The 20,595-nt window shown below is 38.5% G+C and overlaps 1 protein-coding gene across 1 annotated transcript; it reads left to right on the top strand.

The window, feature by feature from the left end:
- Positions 1-12,643: 12,643 nt before the first annotated feature.
- LOC116210517 (sucrose synthase 3) lies at positions 12,644-20,069 on the top strand. The gene is given in 17 exon segments (XM_031544401.1): positions 12,644-12,887; positions 12,964-13,104; positions 13,241-13,373; positions 13,687-13,838; positions 13,938-14,130; positions 14,310-14,428; positions 14,529-14,745; positions 14,906-15,001; positions 15,090-15,263; positions 15,916-16,032; positions 16,129-16,295; positions 17,007-17,231; positions 17,744-18,065; positions 18,165-18,357; positions 18,360-18,408; positions 19,328-19,466; positions 19,738-20,069. Coding segments are annotated over 16 exon segments (2,433 nt in total). The 5' UTR covers positions 12,644-12,887; positions 12,964-13,006; the 3' UTR covers positions 19,777-20,069.
- The last annotated feature ends 526 nt before the right edge of the window (positions 20,070-20,595 follow it).

Here is a 20,595-nt window from a genome sequence, read left to right as displayed (position 1 = left end):
ATACCTTTTTCACATTTGTAGTGTACACCTTTTTTTTCTTTTCTAATTTCACGTTATTGCCAATAGTTTTCATTCATCCGATCTTCTCAATATCATTTCACATCTCAAGAAGAAAAATGTTCAACTAGTAGGAGCAAAATGATGAGTTAAACTAAAAAAAAATTTAATAAAACATTTTAGATGCTCTTGATATAATGACGTGCTATGATATATTATTGCAAATGAGCATATATATATACATATGTACATATATTTCAAATATGAAGATGGTATTGAACCTATTGAAGAAACCATATATATTTTATAATAACTAATGATATTTTTTTACATGGCAGATTTATGAATCAATATATAATTTAATCTACTTAAAAAAATATAACATTCATAATAAGAATTTGCATATCTTATTCGCAGCATAGCACTGGTGTTCTCGTTAGTTATAATATTATACTTGATATCCTTTTACCACTTTAGGTATAACCAAAAGTGCATAAAAAAATAAAATAAAAATTGCAGAAATTTTTTCTCTAATAGGAAAACGATTTTTTTCGTTTATAGCTCTCACTTGGAGATACAAAAGATGGAACAACCCTGTAAGAAGAAAAAAAATAGATGAACTGCATAATTAGTATAAAAATTATATGAACTGCATATTTAGTATAAGAACTTGATATGCAAATTATTGCTCGGAGCGATCATCCATTTTAGAAATATAGTTACAAACTGACATCGGAGTTTGGGGATCACTCTTGAAGATACCAAGGATATGTACCATTCTTTTTATGGCAACACCGGAAGTTATGAAGTGTAGAAGAACCCGATAAATATTATTTTAAAAAGAAAAAAAAAGAGATAAACCGCATGACTATTATAGGAACTTCATAATAAAATTATTTTGCATAGCAACTGTACATAGTAGAAATAAATTTATGAACTGAGATGGGAGTTTAGTGCGCACTTGAAGATACCAATGGTGAGTACAATAACTTTATGGCTGCAACGTCAAGATACCAAAGATGGAAGAACTCGATAAATCTATAACAAAAGTAATTCGATGAACTTTATAACCAAATTATTGTTCGCAACGATCGTACAATATAGAAATAAATTTACGAACTGATAGAGTTTTTCACCAAAATGGATCTGCTTAGTGTCATAAGAATTTGAGAAGGGAAATATATATTGTTACGTTGCTCGAAGATGTTGCGAGCAGAAACGCCGCAGTATGAACCGATCTCCAGCAAGTTTTTTGACTTTGAGATTGTGTAGGCTCAGAGAACATGATAGTCCAACTGGAGGTGTGGAAGCTCGTACTGATTCCTCAACTTCTGGATTAGGGGGTACAGAGAAGACGACCAAGCTTCAGAACAGATTAACCGAAAATAAACAAGTAAATAGAACGAAGCAATGAAAGGTTAAAATTTGATGTAGCAAGTTAGAATTTGAATCGTACGTGAGTCGTATGTGAAGCAATGGATTTAGCAAGTCAGAATTTGATGAAAGCAAACTCGAAGATGCAGATTCTTAGAAGCTATGGAATGACATGTGTTGAACTCAGAAAAAGAGCGAAACGGTTATCTATTGTGGAATGAAGTGGTATGGGAAGATATAGCTAACTGTGGGAAGAATTTGTTTGGCAAGATTAATGGATAGTTATGGATGACAGTTTTAGGCGAGATAAGTGGATTATGTTGGTGCTTGGGGCAGTTATGGGAGATCATGAGTGTATTGGGGTAAGAATTTGGGAAAACTGAAGTCGAGATGAGAATCGTGAAGGGGTTGCTTTTTTGCACTTTTTTGTAATTTTGTTGGGGAGTAGCCATGCAATTTTTATTATTTTTTAAAGAATATATCTAATACTATTATATAAAAAGATTGCTAGAATTGTAACCGTTGCTTTAATTCTCCTAATATACTCTTCCTCTCTGCCAATTTTGCTCAGAGGTCTATCTGTGCTTTTCTCCTAGTCATAGGTTTTGGAGCTCATTGTAAATGCCTAAAATTAGGGAAATTTTGTTAGTGCCATGAGATTTTATTCGTTCCTCGACGCGTTTCCTTTAGTTCCTTGATTTGCTTAGCTTATTTTCATGTTTTGATAGCAAAATAGAAATGTCAACTTCCCCCAAAAGTTTGCTTACTCCATTAAAGAAGTTATGCTGATATACTAAGAGTTAGAATTTTGGTTCCTCATATAAAGAAAGCATGAGAACATTAGGACATGGAGCAAGGGAAGCTCCAAACTGTATTTTTGTTTCATTTAGATCATCAACTTTAATGAGAGGTTGCCCATTCAGAGGATCCACGATAGTGGGTTATTGTCTTTCTGTACTTTTTATGAAATAATTTTGGGCTGCAAGCAACTTGCATATGCAGCGAGTATAAGGGCTCAAACTACTCTCTCCTCGAATTTGAAGAATGTCGAAGGAGAAATAAGGCAACTTGAAGGGGAGATGCTTGCCACGTTAAATGAACTTAGGAATGACAAAATAATATGGATTGCAAGGCTTTTTCTGGTCAAGATATTGGAAGGACTACTCACTCCATACTCGGGAGAAATCCATCTGGCGCTTAACTTGCCCGCTAATAAACGACTGGAAATAACACCCATGCTTCATGAACTTGTAGTTTGATTGTTCCAAAACTCTCAAAATCGAGTTCGTCTTCCTCCAAATCTGTAGCCGCCAGTGAATCTAAACGAGCCTCCTAATTCGAGCCCCCATTGAATCCAACCGGGCCCCCGGATTTGCTTCCATTGAATCCAAGTGGACGTCCTATTCCGTAGCCACCATTGAATCCAAATGAGTCTCAACTTCCATGGCTGCCACTAAATCCAAATAGACTTCCAAGCCTCAACGATCCTCCTAGTGATCAGCCGGGTAGGCCTCAAGCTTGAGCCTCGCGTCGCTAGGATTGTTCTGTAAGACGTAAATTTAATTAGCCTTAATAAGTCACAAAATTGAACGATAATTCAAATAGCTATTCGGACAAATAGAATACTATCAAATTAACTTAATTTCATTAGTATAGGAACTTGGAAATTCAAACCGAAACAAAGGCGAAACCGAAAGATACGAGAGAGAGCCGAGTCCTGTGTTAGACACAAACCCCTTGAAACAGAATTGTCCCCTCCTGGGTGCTTGAGGTTACGTGGACAATCGTTTCCCAGGATAAAACGGCAACAAGCGAAGCAGCAGCACAAACAGCAACGCTTCAGCGAACTCGAAGAGAAGCGTGAACACTTTTGAGGTCGAATTTTCTTCTTGTTTTTCAATCGGCTATAGGAAGCAATGGAAGGCAGGAGACTTTTTTCTCTTGTTCTTGTTTTCTTTTTGCCGTGTGCCCCTTTTATAGACTATGGGTTCCATCCGTTATATGACTCTTCCTATTCTCCATTTATGGGAATAATTAACATATATTCAATATATATGTTAATGACATTTGATTATTCATGAATGCAATCCATTCATTTCTTGTAACCGCCAAGAAAATCAAGAGTCATTAGCTCGTGAGCAATTTCCTCATTCACCCATTAGCCATAATTTCCAACAATCCCCCACATGAATGGAAATTGTTTTGTTTCGACTCGTAGATAGTGTTCACCAGTTGAACCTGTATAGGATAGGTAGGTGTCACCACCTTTGAACCTTCCCTTGTGAAAATGCATGTACTTTACTAGCAGTCCAATAGACACGATGTCCTTGAATTGTTCCACTGTTTTGTGTAAAGATATTACACACCTCACACAAGATTCAACTGACTTCCTTCAGTTCTCATAGTTGTGTCCTTTTTTTGCCATGGAACACCGTTCTGGTTCTGCGAGAGTTTCTGAAGAATTAAGTCCATAAAAATTCTCCTCTAAAGCGGCCCCACTTTTCTCTCACATAGGTGATTTCACATATCATTAAAGCAATTTAGATTGCTAGCCTTATCCGTTTATCACTGTTTCATCAAGGAATGGTTCAGGGATTTTCTCCCTCACAGTGATTTAATTCGGTTCTATAACTTGGTTGTCCCATTGAACCTAGATCTTGGGATCTCCAGTCAGCTAGGTTGGGTGTCCGCTATAAAACCTTTCCTCTAATGGACTTTAGACCCATTCCCTTTGACAACTTCTCAAACTGTTCTTTACTTAACCCTTTGGTTAGCGGATCCGCTATATTATCCTTTGACCGCACGTAGTCAATAGAGATAATTCCAGTTGAGATCAGTTGTCTAATGGTGTTGTGTCTACGACGTATATGTCTAGACTTACCATTATACATATTACTTTGTGCCCTTCCAATTGCCGTTTGACTGTCACAGTGGATACAAATTGGTGGCACAGGTTTTTCCCATTGAGGAATGTCCTCTAGAAAATGGCGTAGCCATTCAGCTTCTTCTCCACATTTATCCAGAGCAATAAACTCAGATTCCATTGTGGACCTAGCGATAACAGTTTGTTTCGAGGACTTCCATGAAACTACTGCACCTGCTAGTGTGAACACATATCCACTAGTGGATTTTGAATCCGTCATATCAGATATCCAATTCGCATCACTGTATCCCTCTAGGACAGCTGGATATCTGGTATAGTGCAGCCCGTAATCTCGAGTGTATCTAAGGTATTTGAGTACCCTGACAATTGCCTTCCAATGGTCTCCACTCGGATTACTCGTATATCTACTGAGTCTACTAACCGAGTATGCAATATCAGGCCTAGTACAACTCATCAGATACATCAGACTTCCAATGACCTGCGAGTATTCTAACTGAGAAATACTCTCTTTTCTATTCTTTGATAGATGAAGATTATTGTCTATTGGAGTCTTTGAAATTCCAGAATCATTTTTGGTAAATTTTTCCAGAATTTTATCTATGTAGTGTGACTGACTCAAAATTAGTCCATCTGATGTTCTCATGATTTTAATTCCTAAAATCACATCAGCGAGTCCCATATCTTTCATATCAAATCTTGAATTCAACATATTCTTCGTAGATTTGATCATTCTGTCATCACTACCAACAATGAGTATGTCATCCACGTAGAGACATAAAATGACGTAACCATTTTCTGTTTCTTTAATGTATACACATTTATCACACTCATTGATTTTAAATCCTTTGGAAATCATTGCATTATCGAATTTTTCGTGCCACTGTTTTGGCGCTTGTTTTAACCCATACAATGATTTGACCAATTTACAGACTTTCCTTTCTTTTCCTGGAGCCACGAACCCCTCGAGTTGTTCCATATAGATTTCTTCATCTAAATCTCCATTTAGGAAAGCTGTTTTCACATCCATTTGATGAACTTCCAAATTACGCAATGCCGCAACTGCAAGTATCATCCTAATGGAATTTATTCTTGTCACAGGAGAATAAGTATCAAAATAGTCCAAGCCTTCCTTTTGCTTGTATCCCTTAATTACAAGCCTGGCCTTGTACTTATCAATGGATCCATCTGCTTTCATTTTCCTTTTAAAGATCCATTTGGATCCTAAGGGTTTACAACTAGTGGGGAGATCCACTAATTCCCAAGTGTGATTTCGCAGAATCGAATCAATTTCACTTTTGATTGCCTCCTTCCAAAGAGGTCCCTCAGAGGAATTTACTGCTTCAGCATAGCTTTGTGGTTCATTTTCTAACAAATATGTCAGAAAATCATTCCCGAATGATTTTTCAATTCTAGCTCTTTTGCTGCGTCTAGGTTCAATCTCTTCATTCGAACCCTGCCTTTCATGATCTACGTCATGAAGTCCATCATTCATAGTGCACGAGGTTCGTTTTGATGAACTCGATACCTCATTTAATTTACATGGAAATACATCTTCAAAGAACGATGCATTCCTTGATTCCATTATCGTGTTCTTGTGTATATCGGGAATCTTAGATTCATGCACAAGAAATCGATAAGCACTACTGTTATGTGCATAGCCAATAAAGATGCAGTCCACCGTCTTAGGACCGATCTTTACTTTCTTTGGTGCCGGAACGACTACTTTTGCCAAACACCCCCACACTCGCAAGTGGTCGTAGGATGATCTCCTACCTCTGAATAATTCATAAGGTGTCTTTTCCCTTTTCTTTCAAGGCACCTTATTTAATAGGTAATTGCTTGACAATATTGCTTCACCCCACATATTTTGAGGTAATCCTGAACTTAATATCATCGCATTCATCATGTCTTTCAATGTGCGATTTTTGCGTTCAGCAACACCATTCGATTGAGGTGAATAGGGTGCAGTCACTTCGTGTATAATTCCGTATTGTGCACAGAATTCCCCGAAAGGCGTTACATATTCGCCTCCTCTGTCACTCCTCAATCTCTTGATTTTCTTGTTGAGTTGATTCTCAACTTCATTTTTATAGAGAACAAATTTCTCTATGGCCTCATCTTTGCTTTTCAACAAATATACGTAACAGTATTTTGTACTATCATCGATAAAGGTAATAAAATAATTATTACCACCTCTTGTTGTTGCGAACTTTAAATCGCATACATCACTATGAATTAGATCTAGTGGCTCGGTGTTCCTTTCAATCGTTTGAAAGGGTGATCTTGTCAATTTTGCCTCAACACAAATTTCACATTTGTGCCGTGAATCAATTTGGAATGTAGGTATGTGATTCAAGTTAATTAATCTACGCAAAGTATTATAATTAACATGACCTAGTCTTCCATGCCACAAATCAGGAGACTCAATCAAATACGCAGAAGAACCAGAATTCTTATTGATTATGGTCATTACATTGAGCTTAAAAAGCCCGTCACATACATATCCCTTTCCTACGTACATTCCAGACTTGGACAGAATAACTTTGTCCGACTCAAAAACCATCCTAAACCCATGTTTGTTCAGCAATGACCCGGAGACTAAATTCTTCCGAATCTCAGGTACGTACAATACATTGTTCAGAGTCAACTCCTTTCCTGAAGTCATCTTTAAGACTACCTTTCCTTGACCTTCAACAGCAGAATGGGCAGAGTTTCCCATATAGATCCTTTCCCCAGTGACCGGTTCGAGCATAGAGAACAGGTCTCTATTTGAGCACACATGTCTGGTGGCACCGGTATCAAGCCACCATTCCCTTGGGTTGGACCCAATGAGGTTCACCTCTGAAACCACAGCAGATAGGTTGATGTCTGCCACATCTCGAGCCATTTCATTGACCACGTTTGCTTCATGATCCTTTTTCCTTTTTGGGAGCCTGCAGTCAGCAGATCTGTGACCTTTCTTGTCACAGTTGAAGCATTTCCCCTGAAACTTGGGCTTGAAGACTCCTCCATTCGTATCCAGCTTCTTCTTGCCTTTTTTGTTCTTAGAGCTTTGCCCTTGCTCCATGACATTTACCTTAGCAGCAGGGAGGATGAGATCCTTTCCAGAGTTTTTATTGTCTTCTTCAATTCGAAGCTTGACAACAAGATCTTCCATTGTCATCTCCTTTCGCTTATGCTTCAGATAATTCTTGAAATCCTTCCAACCAGAAGGCAGTTTCTCAATGACAACAGCCACTTGGAAGGATTCACTTAGAGCCATTCCCTCAGCCTGAATCTCATGTAAGAGCACTTGCAATTCCTGCACTTGACTCATTACGGTCCTTGAATCCACCATTTTAAAATCGAGGAATCGTCCGACGAGAAATTTCTTCGCACCGGCATCCTCTGATTTATATTTACGGTCCAAGGATTCCCATAGTTCCTTTGCCGTCTTAAACCCCTGATAGACACTATACAGGGAATCATGAAGACTATTCATGATATAATTCCGGCAGAGATAGTCGGAGTGCTTCCAAGCGTCAACCGCACTGAGAGCCTGCACATCTGACTCCCCCACAGATAGGGTTGGAGCATTTTCAGTCAAAAATCTTGCAAGGTTCAGAGTTGTGAGGTAGAATAGCATCTTTTGCTGCCACCTCTTGAAGTTCAACCCATTGAACTTCTCGGGCTTCTCGACATGGTTCACAGGGACCATCGAGGGAGCAGCCACGTTTTGGCTAACCAAATGGTTAGGCAAGATAGGAGCAGGGCCGGAGCCAGTAGTCTGGCTTCCGTTGGTCGTATCTCCATCGTTCCCCGACGCCATTCGAATCGTTCAAATAACAAAATTCTGTTTCAAGAGTGTAAGACGTAAATTTAATTAGCCTTAATAAGTCACAAAATTGAACGATAATTCAAATAGCTATTCGGACAAATAGAATACTATCAAATTAACTTAATTTCATTAGTATAGGAACTTGGAAATTCAAACCGAAACAAAGGCGAAACCGAAAGATACGAGAGAGAGCCGAGTCCTGTGTTAGACACAAACCCCTTGAAACAGAATTATCCCCTCCTGGGTGCTTGAGGTTACGTGGACAATCGTTTCCCAGGATAAAACGGCAACAAGCGAAGCAGCAGCACAAACAGCAACGCTTCAGCGAACTCGAAGAGAAGCGTGAACACTTTTGAGGTCGAATTTTCTTCTTGTTTTTCAATCGGCTATAGGAAGCAATGGAAGGCAGGAGACTTTTTTCTCTTGTTCTTGTTTTCTTTTTGCCGTGTGCCCCTTTTATAGACTATAGGTTCCATCCGTTATATGACTCTTCCTATTCTCCATTTATGGGAATAATTAACATATATTCAATATATATGTTAATGACATTTGATTATTCATGAATGCAATCCATTCATTTCTTGTAACCGCCAAGAAAATCAAGAGTCATTAGCTCGTGAGCAATTTCCTCATTCACCCATTAGCCATAATTTCCAACATGTTCGTGGTTCAATATTTTGTTTTGAACATCTGAGTGGTATTAGTCTGCTGGATTATTGTAGGGTTGTTGGATTGTTATAGATATTACTTCGTTGGATTGATTGATGTCATACGTGAGGCTTAAACCAAAGAAAAGTCGAGTTCCTATATTTGATGCTATTGTGCATAGTCCTTACTCTCGGTTCTTGAAAATGGTATTATTCTGTTGGATTGTTGAAGGTCGCCGGCCACCCCTAATGTCGCCGGGACCTCGATTATGGCGGTGCCAGCCGGAACCAATGGCCACCACCGCCCCCTTCCCTGGATCTCGATTTACTTCTCTTTTTTTTTGGATTTTTTAATTTGAGAAATGATAAAAATAAATTAATAGTAAAGATAGGGGTTAAAAGTGAAAAGAAAGAAAATAGTTGGCTGGCATGAGAGCATTGCGCTAAAAACTCTAAACTTTCAACACTTAATTTTATCAAACAATTTTTATGTAATCAACCAAGCACTTATTTGACTAAATGCTTAAAATTTCAGCACTTAAAATTAAATCCAAACAAATACAATCACAACATTGATTTACATGCCTTTTTATTGAAGGACTGGATATTGAGTGAGGGATTTCCGAACTTCTTATTGGATTCCCCTTATTAATGGCGACTCGATGCTTCCATTGAAAAAGGTAACAAGTTCGAAAAGATCAGGTTGGGCCATGTCCTCCGAGAGAGATAAAATTGCTGCACTGATCTTCTCACAAAAAATGGTCGTTGGCAACCATCTTCGTCATCTATTTATTATCCTATTCCATGTTTTCCGAGTTTTATCTGTTGTCAGGGATTTTTTTTTCACTGTAGGGGTCATAGTCCCTCTTTTTTTTAGCTGAATAAAAAAAGTCAGGTCAAATTAGCCCACTGTAGCTGTCATAACTAAGGAAACCTGACCGTCACGAAATGTTCCTTTCGCCATAGCTCGTTGAGATTTAGCCCAACTTGGTCACCGCTGTCCCACCAGTACACTAGTGAATTAAGTCCAAGACCTATTGGATCAAGCATTATGAGCCGATCATTGTTAGCCCATAATACACCCATATAGTGGCGAGCTCTACATTCTCATTGAGGTTCGAACTCATGATGTTTAAGTGAAACACTTGGAGTTTAACCACTAGACCACCGTGCTAGTGGTGTAGATAGGATCGGTAATATTTGACACGACACGATAACACGATACAAAGTTAAACGAGTTCGGGTTGGGCATTTTTGGTATTCGATCTAAACGGGTCCAACTCGTTTAGACACTGTTAATAAACGTGTCTTACCGAGTTGAACCTGTGTAACCCGATTATACACGATTAAACCTGTTTATTTAGAAGTATTTAATCGTGTAACCTATTAATTTGTTTATCTAACTGAATTTACCAAAATACCCTTCCACTAACCCTAATTTTGAATGGTTAGCCGGGTTGGATAAACATGTCATGTTAACGTGTTCGGATAACCGGGTATAATCGTGTCGTGTATGGATACGTGTACCTATTATGACACGTTTCGATAAACAGGTTTAAATGTGTCGTGTACGAGTTGACACGGATATAAATTTGTCGTGTGAAACATGACCTGTTTAATAATCGTGTCGTATACGAGTACTGACTTTGATGACACGAATTCGTTTAGACAAGACATTTATAAACACATCATGATACGAATCGCCACCCTTAGGTGTAGGGGTCATAGTCCCTCATCTTTAATGAATTTTATCCTTCACTACCAAAAATAAGTTGGGGCCAAAACCGTCGAATCATCGAGTCTGACTACCAAACAATCTAATGCTCCCGTTTTAGTGAAAAAAGACGAGGACACATATGGATTGGCTAAGATAAAGATAAAGAAAGACTGAAAAAGCAGAAAACGACATCATTATTCTCCACGAGCCATTTTCTTTTCTTGTTCCCTAGTCAAATAGAGGGAATATACTACCAAGATACCACAATTGTGTAGGTTTTGCAAAACTACTCTAGCTAGCTTTTCTATTGGCTAAGGATGATGGGAAAATGTAGGATGAGTATTATACAATCACATAATTTTATAAAATTAAATCAATAATCGATATATGTGAAGATGGAGAAAAAAAAATTCTATGAACTATAACAATATTTATTTTCATATGCCAGTTGTTAATTGAGAGTTATACCACCACATAACATGTGATATCTCACTAAATATTTTTTTGAAGGATGAGAATCTCAGGTCTTCTTTGGCAAATAAATGAGAAAAAGTGAAAAAAAGTAATGAATATTTGAGATAATTTAATATTAAAAATTAAATTTAATGGTGATTAAGATAAAAAAAATTGAAGAAAAAGAGAAAAAATAATAATTATGTTATTAAATTAAAGATAATTTGAGTTTAGAGAGAGTTAAAAAAAATTTCATTTGCCAAACAAAGCCTCTGTTTCATGATAGAATATCTTAGTGGATAAGAACTCGAGGAAGCTTTTAACTACATGTGACCCATTCATGAATTGACAGAGATTTTTTTCCGATGCCTATCATGAACTACAGAGATCTCATGTTGTTTCTTTCTATAATTTTATTATAATGGATGCATTATTGAGTGAAGCAACAGATGTAAGTGGGTAAGATCATATTTGGTCCAGAAGTTTAAAGTGACAGGCGAATTTCATCATATTACTTATATAGAAGTTTCTCATTAATCGTCTAAGGTGGGATTCTCATCAATAAACATAAGCTGTTCGGTTGCAAAACTCAACTATCATAGAAATGGTTGTGATTGGATGATCTATGTACAAATGTGGACAATGCGGATGATTTTTCTCAAGTGATTGATATGATATAATATTTCCAGCCAAAAAAAAAAGTGATTGATATAATATAATATTGATAGAAAAGTTCACTTTCAGTGTAGAATAGGATTATATTGCGAAGATATCTGGTTATAATTTTTTTCGATATGTACATCACCATATGAAAGTTTAATGGATTTCGATTAATTCAATTCGGTACACGAATGGGTAAAATTTTTTCAACATTAATTTTCTTCATTCACAAAACTCGAATATAAAATTAATAGAACAACCGTTAAATCATTTGAATTGATTTTAATTATAATTTAATAACGCAGCTATAAATTTCTAAAATTTACTTGATTTTATTATGATTACATACGAATTTGGTAACGCCGTCAATGAGATTAGTGACGTTGGTACACTAATAATTAGGAGCATATTATCGAACCAAGGAAAACATAAAACAAAATTACGTACGTACTTCGGGTGCATGAGCCCTCTTATCTTTACGAGCTCATATTGGAGGTTGGACCCACAATTTGGGAATTGAAAACCTGCGGCTGGGCCACCGGAACATATCCGTGCTTCATATAAAAGTCACCTTATCTCGTCAAACAAGAGATATAATAAAGTGGCGTATGCTGTCCGCTAGGCGATCAAGAGTTTCTAATTTAATTTGCGGGGTGTGATTATTCATAATTATTAAAATTTATCTTTTATTGTACTAAATTTATAAGTATTTGTTGCAATAAAAAAATAAAGTTATCTCTTCGAGTCAATTGCATTAATTGACTCTCGTCATTCAAAATTTCGATTTCGAGTCCTGTAATAAAAAATAATTCATGATTGTGAAAGATTTCCTTATTTGATCAAATCTCGCTTCGAAGTGAAATCGATCGGTTTTGATTAGATTTTCTTTCGGTGTGCACCTTCTTTCGACTAATGCAATCGAGCCTGATTAGCTATTCTAAAGATAAAATTCTCTTAACGTAAATTTTTTTAATTTACAAGACTCGAATTCAAAATCTTATTAAAATAAAACAAATATCGAATAACTTATGACTAACGTTATATACGTGGGGTGATCCACATCCAAAAATATAAACAAACGAAGTAAGAGAGAAAAATAAGAAGTAAGAACGAGAGCCAAGGGTCGAGTGTTACCAGTACCAACGTCTCACTCGCGCAACTACCAATTCTCTCTCTCTCTCTCGCAGCGCCAACACCTCCGCCCCCGTTTGTCTTCTTCTTCTTCTTCTTCTTCTTCTTCTTTGGTGTCCAATCCGATCGTACGCTGTTCAAACACGCCACTGAGCTTGGAGCATCCCTCCCACCATCATCAAATTCCCCAGCCTCTTCTCTCTTCAGGCACGACTTGCTTCTTCGTCCCTCCCTCCTCTCTCGTTCCTTACTTACTGGGTTGATCAGTCGAGAACTTCCGCAGTCACCTCTGCACCGGCGGCGAACGCCCACTCTCTGTCTCAGTCATGTCGGGCCCTAAGCTGACTCGGATCCCCAGCATGAGAGACCGCGTCGAGGGCACTCTCTCCGCTCATCGGAACGAGCTCATCGCTCTTCTCTCCAGGTTCTGCACCCCCATCTTCCTTCTGTTGAGATCCTCTGCTGCTTTTCTCCTCTTAAAAATTACTGAGCGATTAAAGCTGCTTTTTTGTTGGGTTTGCTTCTCTGCTTTTCTTCTTCTTCTTTTTTTTTCTCTGAAGGTATGTGGCTCAGGGGAAGGCGATATTGCAACCGCATCACCTCCTGGACGAGCTCGAGGGTATCATCGGCGATGATGAGTCGAAGAAGGCTCTCAAGGATGGCCCTTTCAGCGAGGTCCTCCGATGCGCGCAGGTATCCGCTTCCACTCTGCTGCTCCTCTTAACAGTTACTACAGATCATAGCCTGCTGACGGGAACTGAGACTTGCCGGTGAAACTTTTGGCTCTCCGGCAACAGGAAGCTTGTTACCGCACAACTTGCTTTCATGCTTAAATTCACGGCTTCTGATGAGTTTTATGTTGTATGAGAATTTGTCATGTGGGGAAGGGTGGCAGGATTGATTTTCATGTATACATATGTTTAGAGATATCCGAAGAAGATTTCACTGTCTGAACATTGACATTTAATGGTCATTTTCTGATGTAAAAGTGTATTTCTGGTGATAGGAAGCCATCGTATTGCCTCCTTTTGTGGCAATTGCGATCCGTCCGAGGCCTGGCGTTTGGGAATATGTCCGTGTTAATGTTTTTGAGCTCAACGTTGAGCAATTGACAGTCTCGGAATATCTTTGTTTTAAAGAAGAGCTTGTGGATGGGCAGTACGCAACTTCTCTTTCCTTTTCAAACTTCATATTATATGACACAAGATTCGCTCTTAATTTTAGGCTTTGATGATTTTGCTCTCTGGTATATGGCAGGTCTTCAAAAGGTTTCGTCCTCGAGCTGGACTTTGAGCCATTCAATGCAACTTTTCCCCGTCCTAATCGATCTTCATCCATCGGCAATGGTGTTCAATTCCTCAACCGCCACCTTTCTTCAATCATGTTTCGGAACAAGGACTGTTTGGAGCCGTTACTTGATTTCCTTCGGGCGCACAAGTATAAGGGATATGTAAGTTTAGCAACATGGATAGCGATCATATTATCAGATGTCACTTGTTTACTGAAGCATCATTGAATTGTATTGGCCCCACCTCCATTGGGTTGTTTCTGATTCTTCTTTGATGACGGACTTTTTTTCTTTTGAGAGACTGCTCCGTATAACAGATTCTCATTATATTATCTATGCAGACCTTGATGCTCAATGATAGGATACAGAGCGTTCCGAGGCTTCAGTCCGCTCTGGCAAAGGCAGAGGATTATCTTTCTAAACTTCCTCCTGATGCACCGTTCGCTGAGTTTGAATATGTGTATAACTTCTCAGTTGCTAATTTCCTTTTGGATTTAGTTTTATGACATGTAAAGTTCAGGGGTCACATGGTAAAACATTGTATCTGATTTATGGCGCAGATTACAAGGTATGGGATTTGAGAAAGGTTGGGGTGACACTGCATCAAGGGTGCTCGAGATGATGCACCTTCTCTTGGATATCCTACAGGCTCCTGATCCCGCTACATTAGAGACATTTCTTGGAAGGATCCCTATGGTGTTCAATGTGGTCATTTTGTCTATACATGGGTACTTTGGACAAGCAAATGTGTTGGGATTGCCTGACACTGGCGGACAGGTAGTGATTGCTTTCAAAGTTGAGATAAAGCATGATTCTGTCATATTTTCTGCTCTCTAATTATTGGGTTTGTCATCTTTGTTGGATCAACCACTGCAAGTATAGCGTGACGTTTACTCATTTTGATATCATCTTAATGATTTGTTTTCTTCATGTACAGGTTGTTTACATACTGGATCAAGTACGGGCTCTTGAAAATGAAATGCTCGAGAGAATACGGAAGCAAGGATTAGATATAACTCCAAGGATTCTAATAGTAAGTCTATTGCTTTGTTAAAGGAGCAAGCATATTGTCTCTTGACTGATTTATCCCGTCTTTACTAACTCTTTACTGTATCTGTCAGGTTACTAGGCTAATACCTGATGCAAAAGGAACTACGTGCAATCAACGAATGGAAAGAGTCAGTGGAACTGAGCACACACACATTTTACGAGTTCCTTTCAGATCAGAAAAGGGAATCTTGCGTCAGTGGATCTCGAGATTTGATATCTGGCCTTATCTGGAGACTTTTGCCTCGGTATCCCTTTCTCCCTTTTCTTCTTAAATGAGTTTTCATGACTTTATGATAATAAGTCTTAACTTGAATTTACCACGAGGATTAGAGCTAGTGAATCAATGTTTTTCCTGATTATTTATGCACTGTTTTATTGCTACCATTAATGTCTTTGAGAGTGAGCATTGAAGAATTATTCTATCTGAGCCATCAATGACAGCTTTTTCGATGTAGGTGGTAATTGGTCATTTCTCTCCCACACGTTGGAGTAGCTTCCCTCAGCTCCCTGTAATCTTAGGGAATTTCTGCTAATAATGGCCATCATAGATAATGAAACCCTAGATCACTGACGCGGTAAATGTACCTAAATATCCGATTATCATTGTTGCCCTGCCCTGCTGTATCACCATAGGCATCAATAGAGACTTCACTCCCCGTCATTATGAGAACTCGTTCTGTTAACTTTAGCTCACCAGAGTGACTGCCATTGCTCAACGTGGTTCATGATGCACTGAGCATTCCTTCTGCGGCTTGCAGAGTCCTCCACCACACCTTTCCTCATTTGCAACTTTTATGTCACCCATTAGTGAAAATACCACCAAGCAATCGTTTCACAATCAGATCTGTTTATTTGGAAATGTCTTTCTTTCTTTAATTTGTTTTGGCATTGTATCAGGATGCAGCAAATGAAATTACTGCCGAGCTACAAGGAATTCCAGATTTTATTATTGGGAACTATAGTGATGGAAATCTTGTCGCCTCATTATTGGCTTCCAAGATGGGGGTTACACAGGTATTAGCTTTCTCCTGCTCTCATCATATTTAGATAATAATAATAATGACTTAGTGTCACTCTAATTATGCATTTCCTTGACTAATGTATCTGCAGTGCACAATTGCCCATGCGTTGGAGAAAACAAAGTATCCAGATTCAGATATCTATTGGAAAAAATATGATGAGAAGTACCACTTTTCCTGTCAGTTCACTGCTGACCTATTAGCCATGAATAACGCTGATTTTATTATCACCAGTACTTACCAAGAGATTGCTGGAACGTAAGTTTTTCTCCCCCCATCACAATATCACATTGCTACTTTTATCAGGGCACCGGAGTGTAGTTATCATAGAATTAATTCTTGTTTCCACTTGTGGCCAATTTGAACTGGCATGTTTTATTGACTAGTTTGCTAGTACTTTTTCCTTTTTGAGGGTAGACGTGCTATGCTTCATGAAATGAGATGTCAAACAGTTGGTATCTTTTGACGAATTTTTCATTTTCTGCGGATCCATCTCTGACAATTTCTGACTCGAAATATATGCCCATGAATTTAGACTTTACCCCCATGGTATATCGTGTAAATTTCTTTAAACTAGCTGATGTGGGATTTCTTTGCTCAATTAAAGTGGCTTTCGAACAGTATTTACCAAGGGTCTTATCTTGAAAGTAGATTTGAAGATATCTTCAGCAGATATCAGAGGGGCAACTAGTAGTGGTAGATGTACGAGTTTAGTACGTCTATATCGGTGATAGCTCACTTCATTTTGTTGGTGGCTGTGACAAAGCAATACTAAGCAAGCTTATTTACATTACTGTTTCCTTGCATCAGCTATGGAAAATCGTTACTAAGCAAATTTAATTATTATACTGTTCTCAGGTGCTTCTAAAGATAAAATTTTTCGTCTGCTTGGCTCTATCAACCCTGTTTTATCATGTTTTCATTTTTATAGTACCTTGCTTGTTATTTGATTTATGAGCTTTCTCTCAGGAAAGATACCGTTGGACAGTATGAAAGCCACTCTGCTTTCACCCTTCCTGGTCTCTATCGAGTTGTCCATGGAATTGATGTGTTTGATCCGAAGTTCAATATCGTCTCTCCTGGTGCTGATATGTCCATCTACTTTCCATATTCCGAGAAGAGCAAGAGACTTACAGCATTACATGGTTCGATTGAGAAGCTGTTGTATGACCCTGAACAAAATGATGAGCACATGTAAGTCAGTTATCTTATATATTCTGCTGTGTCTGTGATATCCTTGTTGCCATCCAATGAGTACCCATTGTCCCATCTCTTATGGATATTTGAATTAGGTTGACTTCTTTATGTAGTCCTTACAGATGGTAAATCTATCAAAACCAATTCATATTTGTTTTATCAGCCCAATTTCAATTTATTTGGGTGCATGACCAATTTGGCAGTTTGTAATTTTGCTCTTGTTATTTGCCTGTTTGATGGTCAATTCATATCGAATATCAAAATAGAATCGAAAATTAGCATATCATGTGAGTGATAATGAAAATTATTGAATGTTTGACTTCTTGAAAGATGTCTACTGGTTTTAAAAACAGGATGGTGGCAAGGAACTCTTGCAACATATTTAATATGCCTTCTTGGGTTTGGTCAGAACAGAATGGTGGCATGGAACTCTTGCAACAAATTTTATTATGCTTGTAATGCGATATCCTATGTAATTGCTTTTTGACATTTCGCTTTTACTGTTGCAGTGGAACATTGAGTGATAGGTCGAAGCCCATGATATTTTCGATGGCTAGGTTAGATCGTGTTAAAAATATAACCGGATTGGTGGAATGCTACGCTAAGAACTCTAAGCTGAGGGAGCTGGCAAATATTGTTATCGTTGCTGGTTATAATGATGTGAAGAAGTCCAAAGACAGAGAAGAAATTGCAGAAATTGAAAAGATGCACGACCTTATGGAGAAATACAACTTAGATGGCCAATTTCGGTGGATGTCAGCCCAAACAAATCGTGCTCGCAATGGCGAGTTATATCGATACATAGCTGATTCAAGAGGCATTTTTGTTCAGGTGGATTGTTATTCTGAACTTCATCAGTTCGTTTTTATCTGTCGCTATGTATGATGAGGTGTTGGATGACTCTTCTTCTCCAATGCTCCTTGTTTGCAGCCTGCCTTCTATGAAGCTTTTGGACTTACAGTCGTTGAATCCATGACTTGTGGCCTTCCTACATTTGCCACCTGTCATGGTGGTCCTGCGGAGATAATCGAGCACGGAATATCTGGATTCCACATTGATCCTTACCATCCTGATAGAGCTGCCACTCTCATGGCAGATTTCTTTCAGCAGTGCAAAGAGGACCCACTCAGTGGAATAAAATATCTGATGGCGGGCTTCAGAGGATCTTCGAAAGGTCAGTAGAACCGTATCTGCAAGACCCTCTTCCCTTGTCTTTGTGCAAAAGTTCACATTTCAACTTGGGGTAGAACAGGAGGGGGGGGGGGGGGGGGGGGGGGGTGGGTGAGATACTGCTCTGGTTGAGGTCCAGCATTTGAAAAAGCGTCCTTTTTCGAACCAAGTACTGTGGTTATGTTTTTTCCAAATTGAAAATGCGTCCTTTTACGAACAGAGTTATTTTTAACACACAGTTTAATAAGTTAATTTTTTTAATGAGGTAACTTTTTCACCTCTCAATCTCCGTTTGTTTTCCTTCTTTGGTAATTTTACTTATAAACCTTTATTTGATGATATTCCCCTGATTCAATTACGTAGTAGAGCCATCTGTGTGATTTGTGGTGTGTTTGGTTTTAGAGTTAAAGTAGAGTTGAGTTTTGATTTTAATTGGGTTGTAATGATTGTATCGTTGAATTATGAGAAAAAGTGTGAAAAAGTAATGAATAATTGAGAGAATTTAGTATTAAAAATTGAATTGAATAGTTAAAAAAATTAAAGAAAATGAAAAAAGTAATAGTTGTGTTGTTGACTTTTGTTGTGTGTAGTAGGTAGAGTTAAAGTTAAAATTAAAAAATATAAAAACTAATCCTAAAATCAAACGGGCTGTTGGTATCTACTTTCATCAAACCTTAAGAGTAAAAACTTAGATATTTATGAGGAGGAAAAGAGAAGTTGGTTTTTTGGGGTTCCACAAGTGAACATGAGGATTGAAATCACATATCGTTCAGCTAGTGTACAAAACCATGGTTTCAATTCGCTCAAATTCACTGGTTCAGGCCAGAAGAGTCCCATCCTCCATTTTATCAACTGCCAATTCGTTGTAACAGTGATTGTCTGTGGCCATGAGCTATCCTGAGCTGTGTTATGTGGTCGTGCAGATATACCTGGAAGATTTATTCCGAGAGGTTGATGACACTTGCTGGTGTCTATGGCTTCTGGAAGTATGTTTCAAAGCTCGAGAGACGTGAAATTCGACGATACCTTGAGATGTTCTACATCCTCAAGTTCCGTCAATTGGTAAGAACTATCAAGACAATCACAATTTGAAACACTACTTTTATAAGCTGATATTCTGTACGCTCGGTGCCAGTGCTATTATCAGTGGAGACCACTCATTTTCGTAGGAATGGCCTGATTAATCGTATATAATTATGACCTGTACCCCAATAATCCGGGATGCCAGCCCTTGTGAACAGGGGTGTAAAATCAGTTTACACTGTAGAGTAGCTTTCCGTGTATCCCTTTAGGACGGATTTATGTATCACTGTGTAACCGTGCTCTATTTCAGGTAAAATCTGTTCCCTCGGCGACAGACGAGTCACAATGAATTGAGACATCGTGGTATCGCGAAGCACAATGCATTATGTGGTGAGTTTGCATGAGAAACTATGAATTAGCAGCAAATGAATAAAAGTTAAGCTTAAAACCTTGTGCCTGCGGCAGAATCCGTGTCTGGGGGCGAGCTGGCTTCGCAAAGTCCATTATATATGGCAGAAAGAAGCACTGATCTTTCTATATGTATAGTTCATATGTGAAGACTGGATTGAATGAAACCATTGCGCATATTGTGGATTAATTGAGTACCCCAATGGCTGATGCTGATATTTTATGCTCCAAAAATCTCTAGACACAACATTCTAGCGAGTGTATTCTGGAACTGGCCGAATATGCATATGATTATTTCTAGTAAGTCATTGTGATCGTTAATCGTCAACACACGGAAATCGGTGCCACACGGGGCAATAATTGAAGAAACATTTCGTGTTTAACTCGCTCGTCAGTTTCTCAATTGATATCAACATATTAGTAGTGAATTAGTGGCACGTGGACGCTGCCCTTAGTGATGAAATTTCAGGCCAAATTTGTTGGGGATCCTACTTGGTCGCACGAGGCCATTTCCTCTCTGGAGCTCAGAGCTGGTTTGGCCCTACCTGACCGATGAGAGAACTTGATGCGCCGATGTACCGAAGTCGAGTGTCAGTTCGTACCAACATCAGTACAAGTTCATAAATCGAACGAACCTCTTACAGGTCCCAGCAAATTCAGGAGGAAAGTGGTTCGGGTTTCAGTAAGCCCATTGACTTGATTTCATGGACCTGGCTCTTCAAAGTTGCAGCAGACATAATGGATTGCTGTTGGGCCAAGT

Source organism: Punica granatum, chromosome 6 (genome assembly GCF_007655135.1).
Source record: "Punica granatum isolate Tunisia-2019 chromosome 6, ASM765513v2, whole genome shotgun sequence".
NCBI classification, from domain to species: Eukaryota; Viridiplantae; Streptophyta; class Magnoliopsida; order Myrtales; family Lythraceae; genus Punica; species Punica granatum.
The sequence above is the reverse complement of the archived record's forward strand: the minus strand, read 5'-3'. Positions and strand labels throughout refer to the sequence as shown.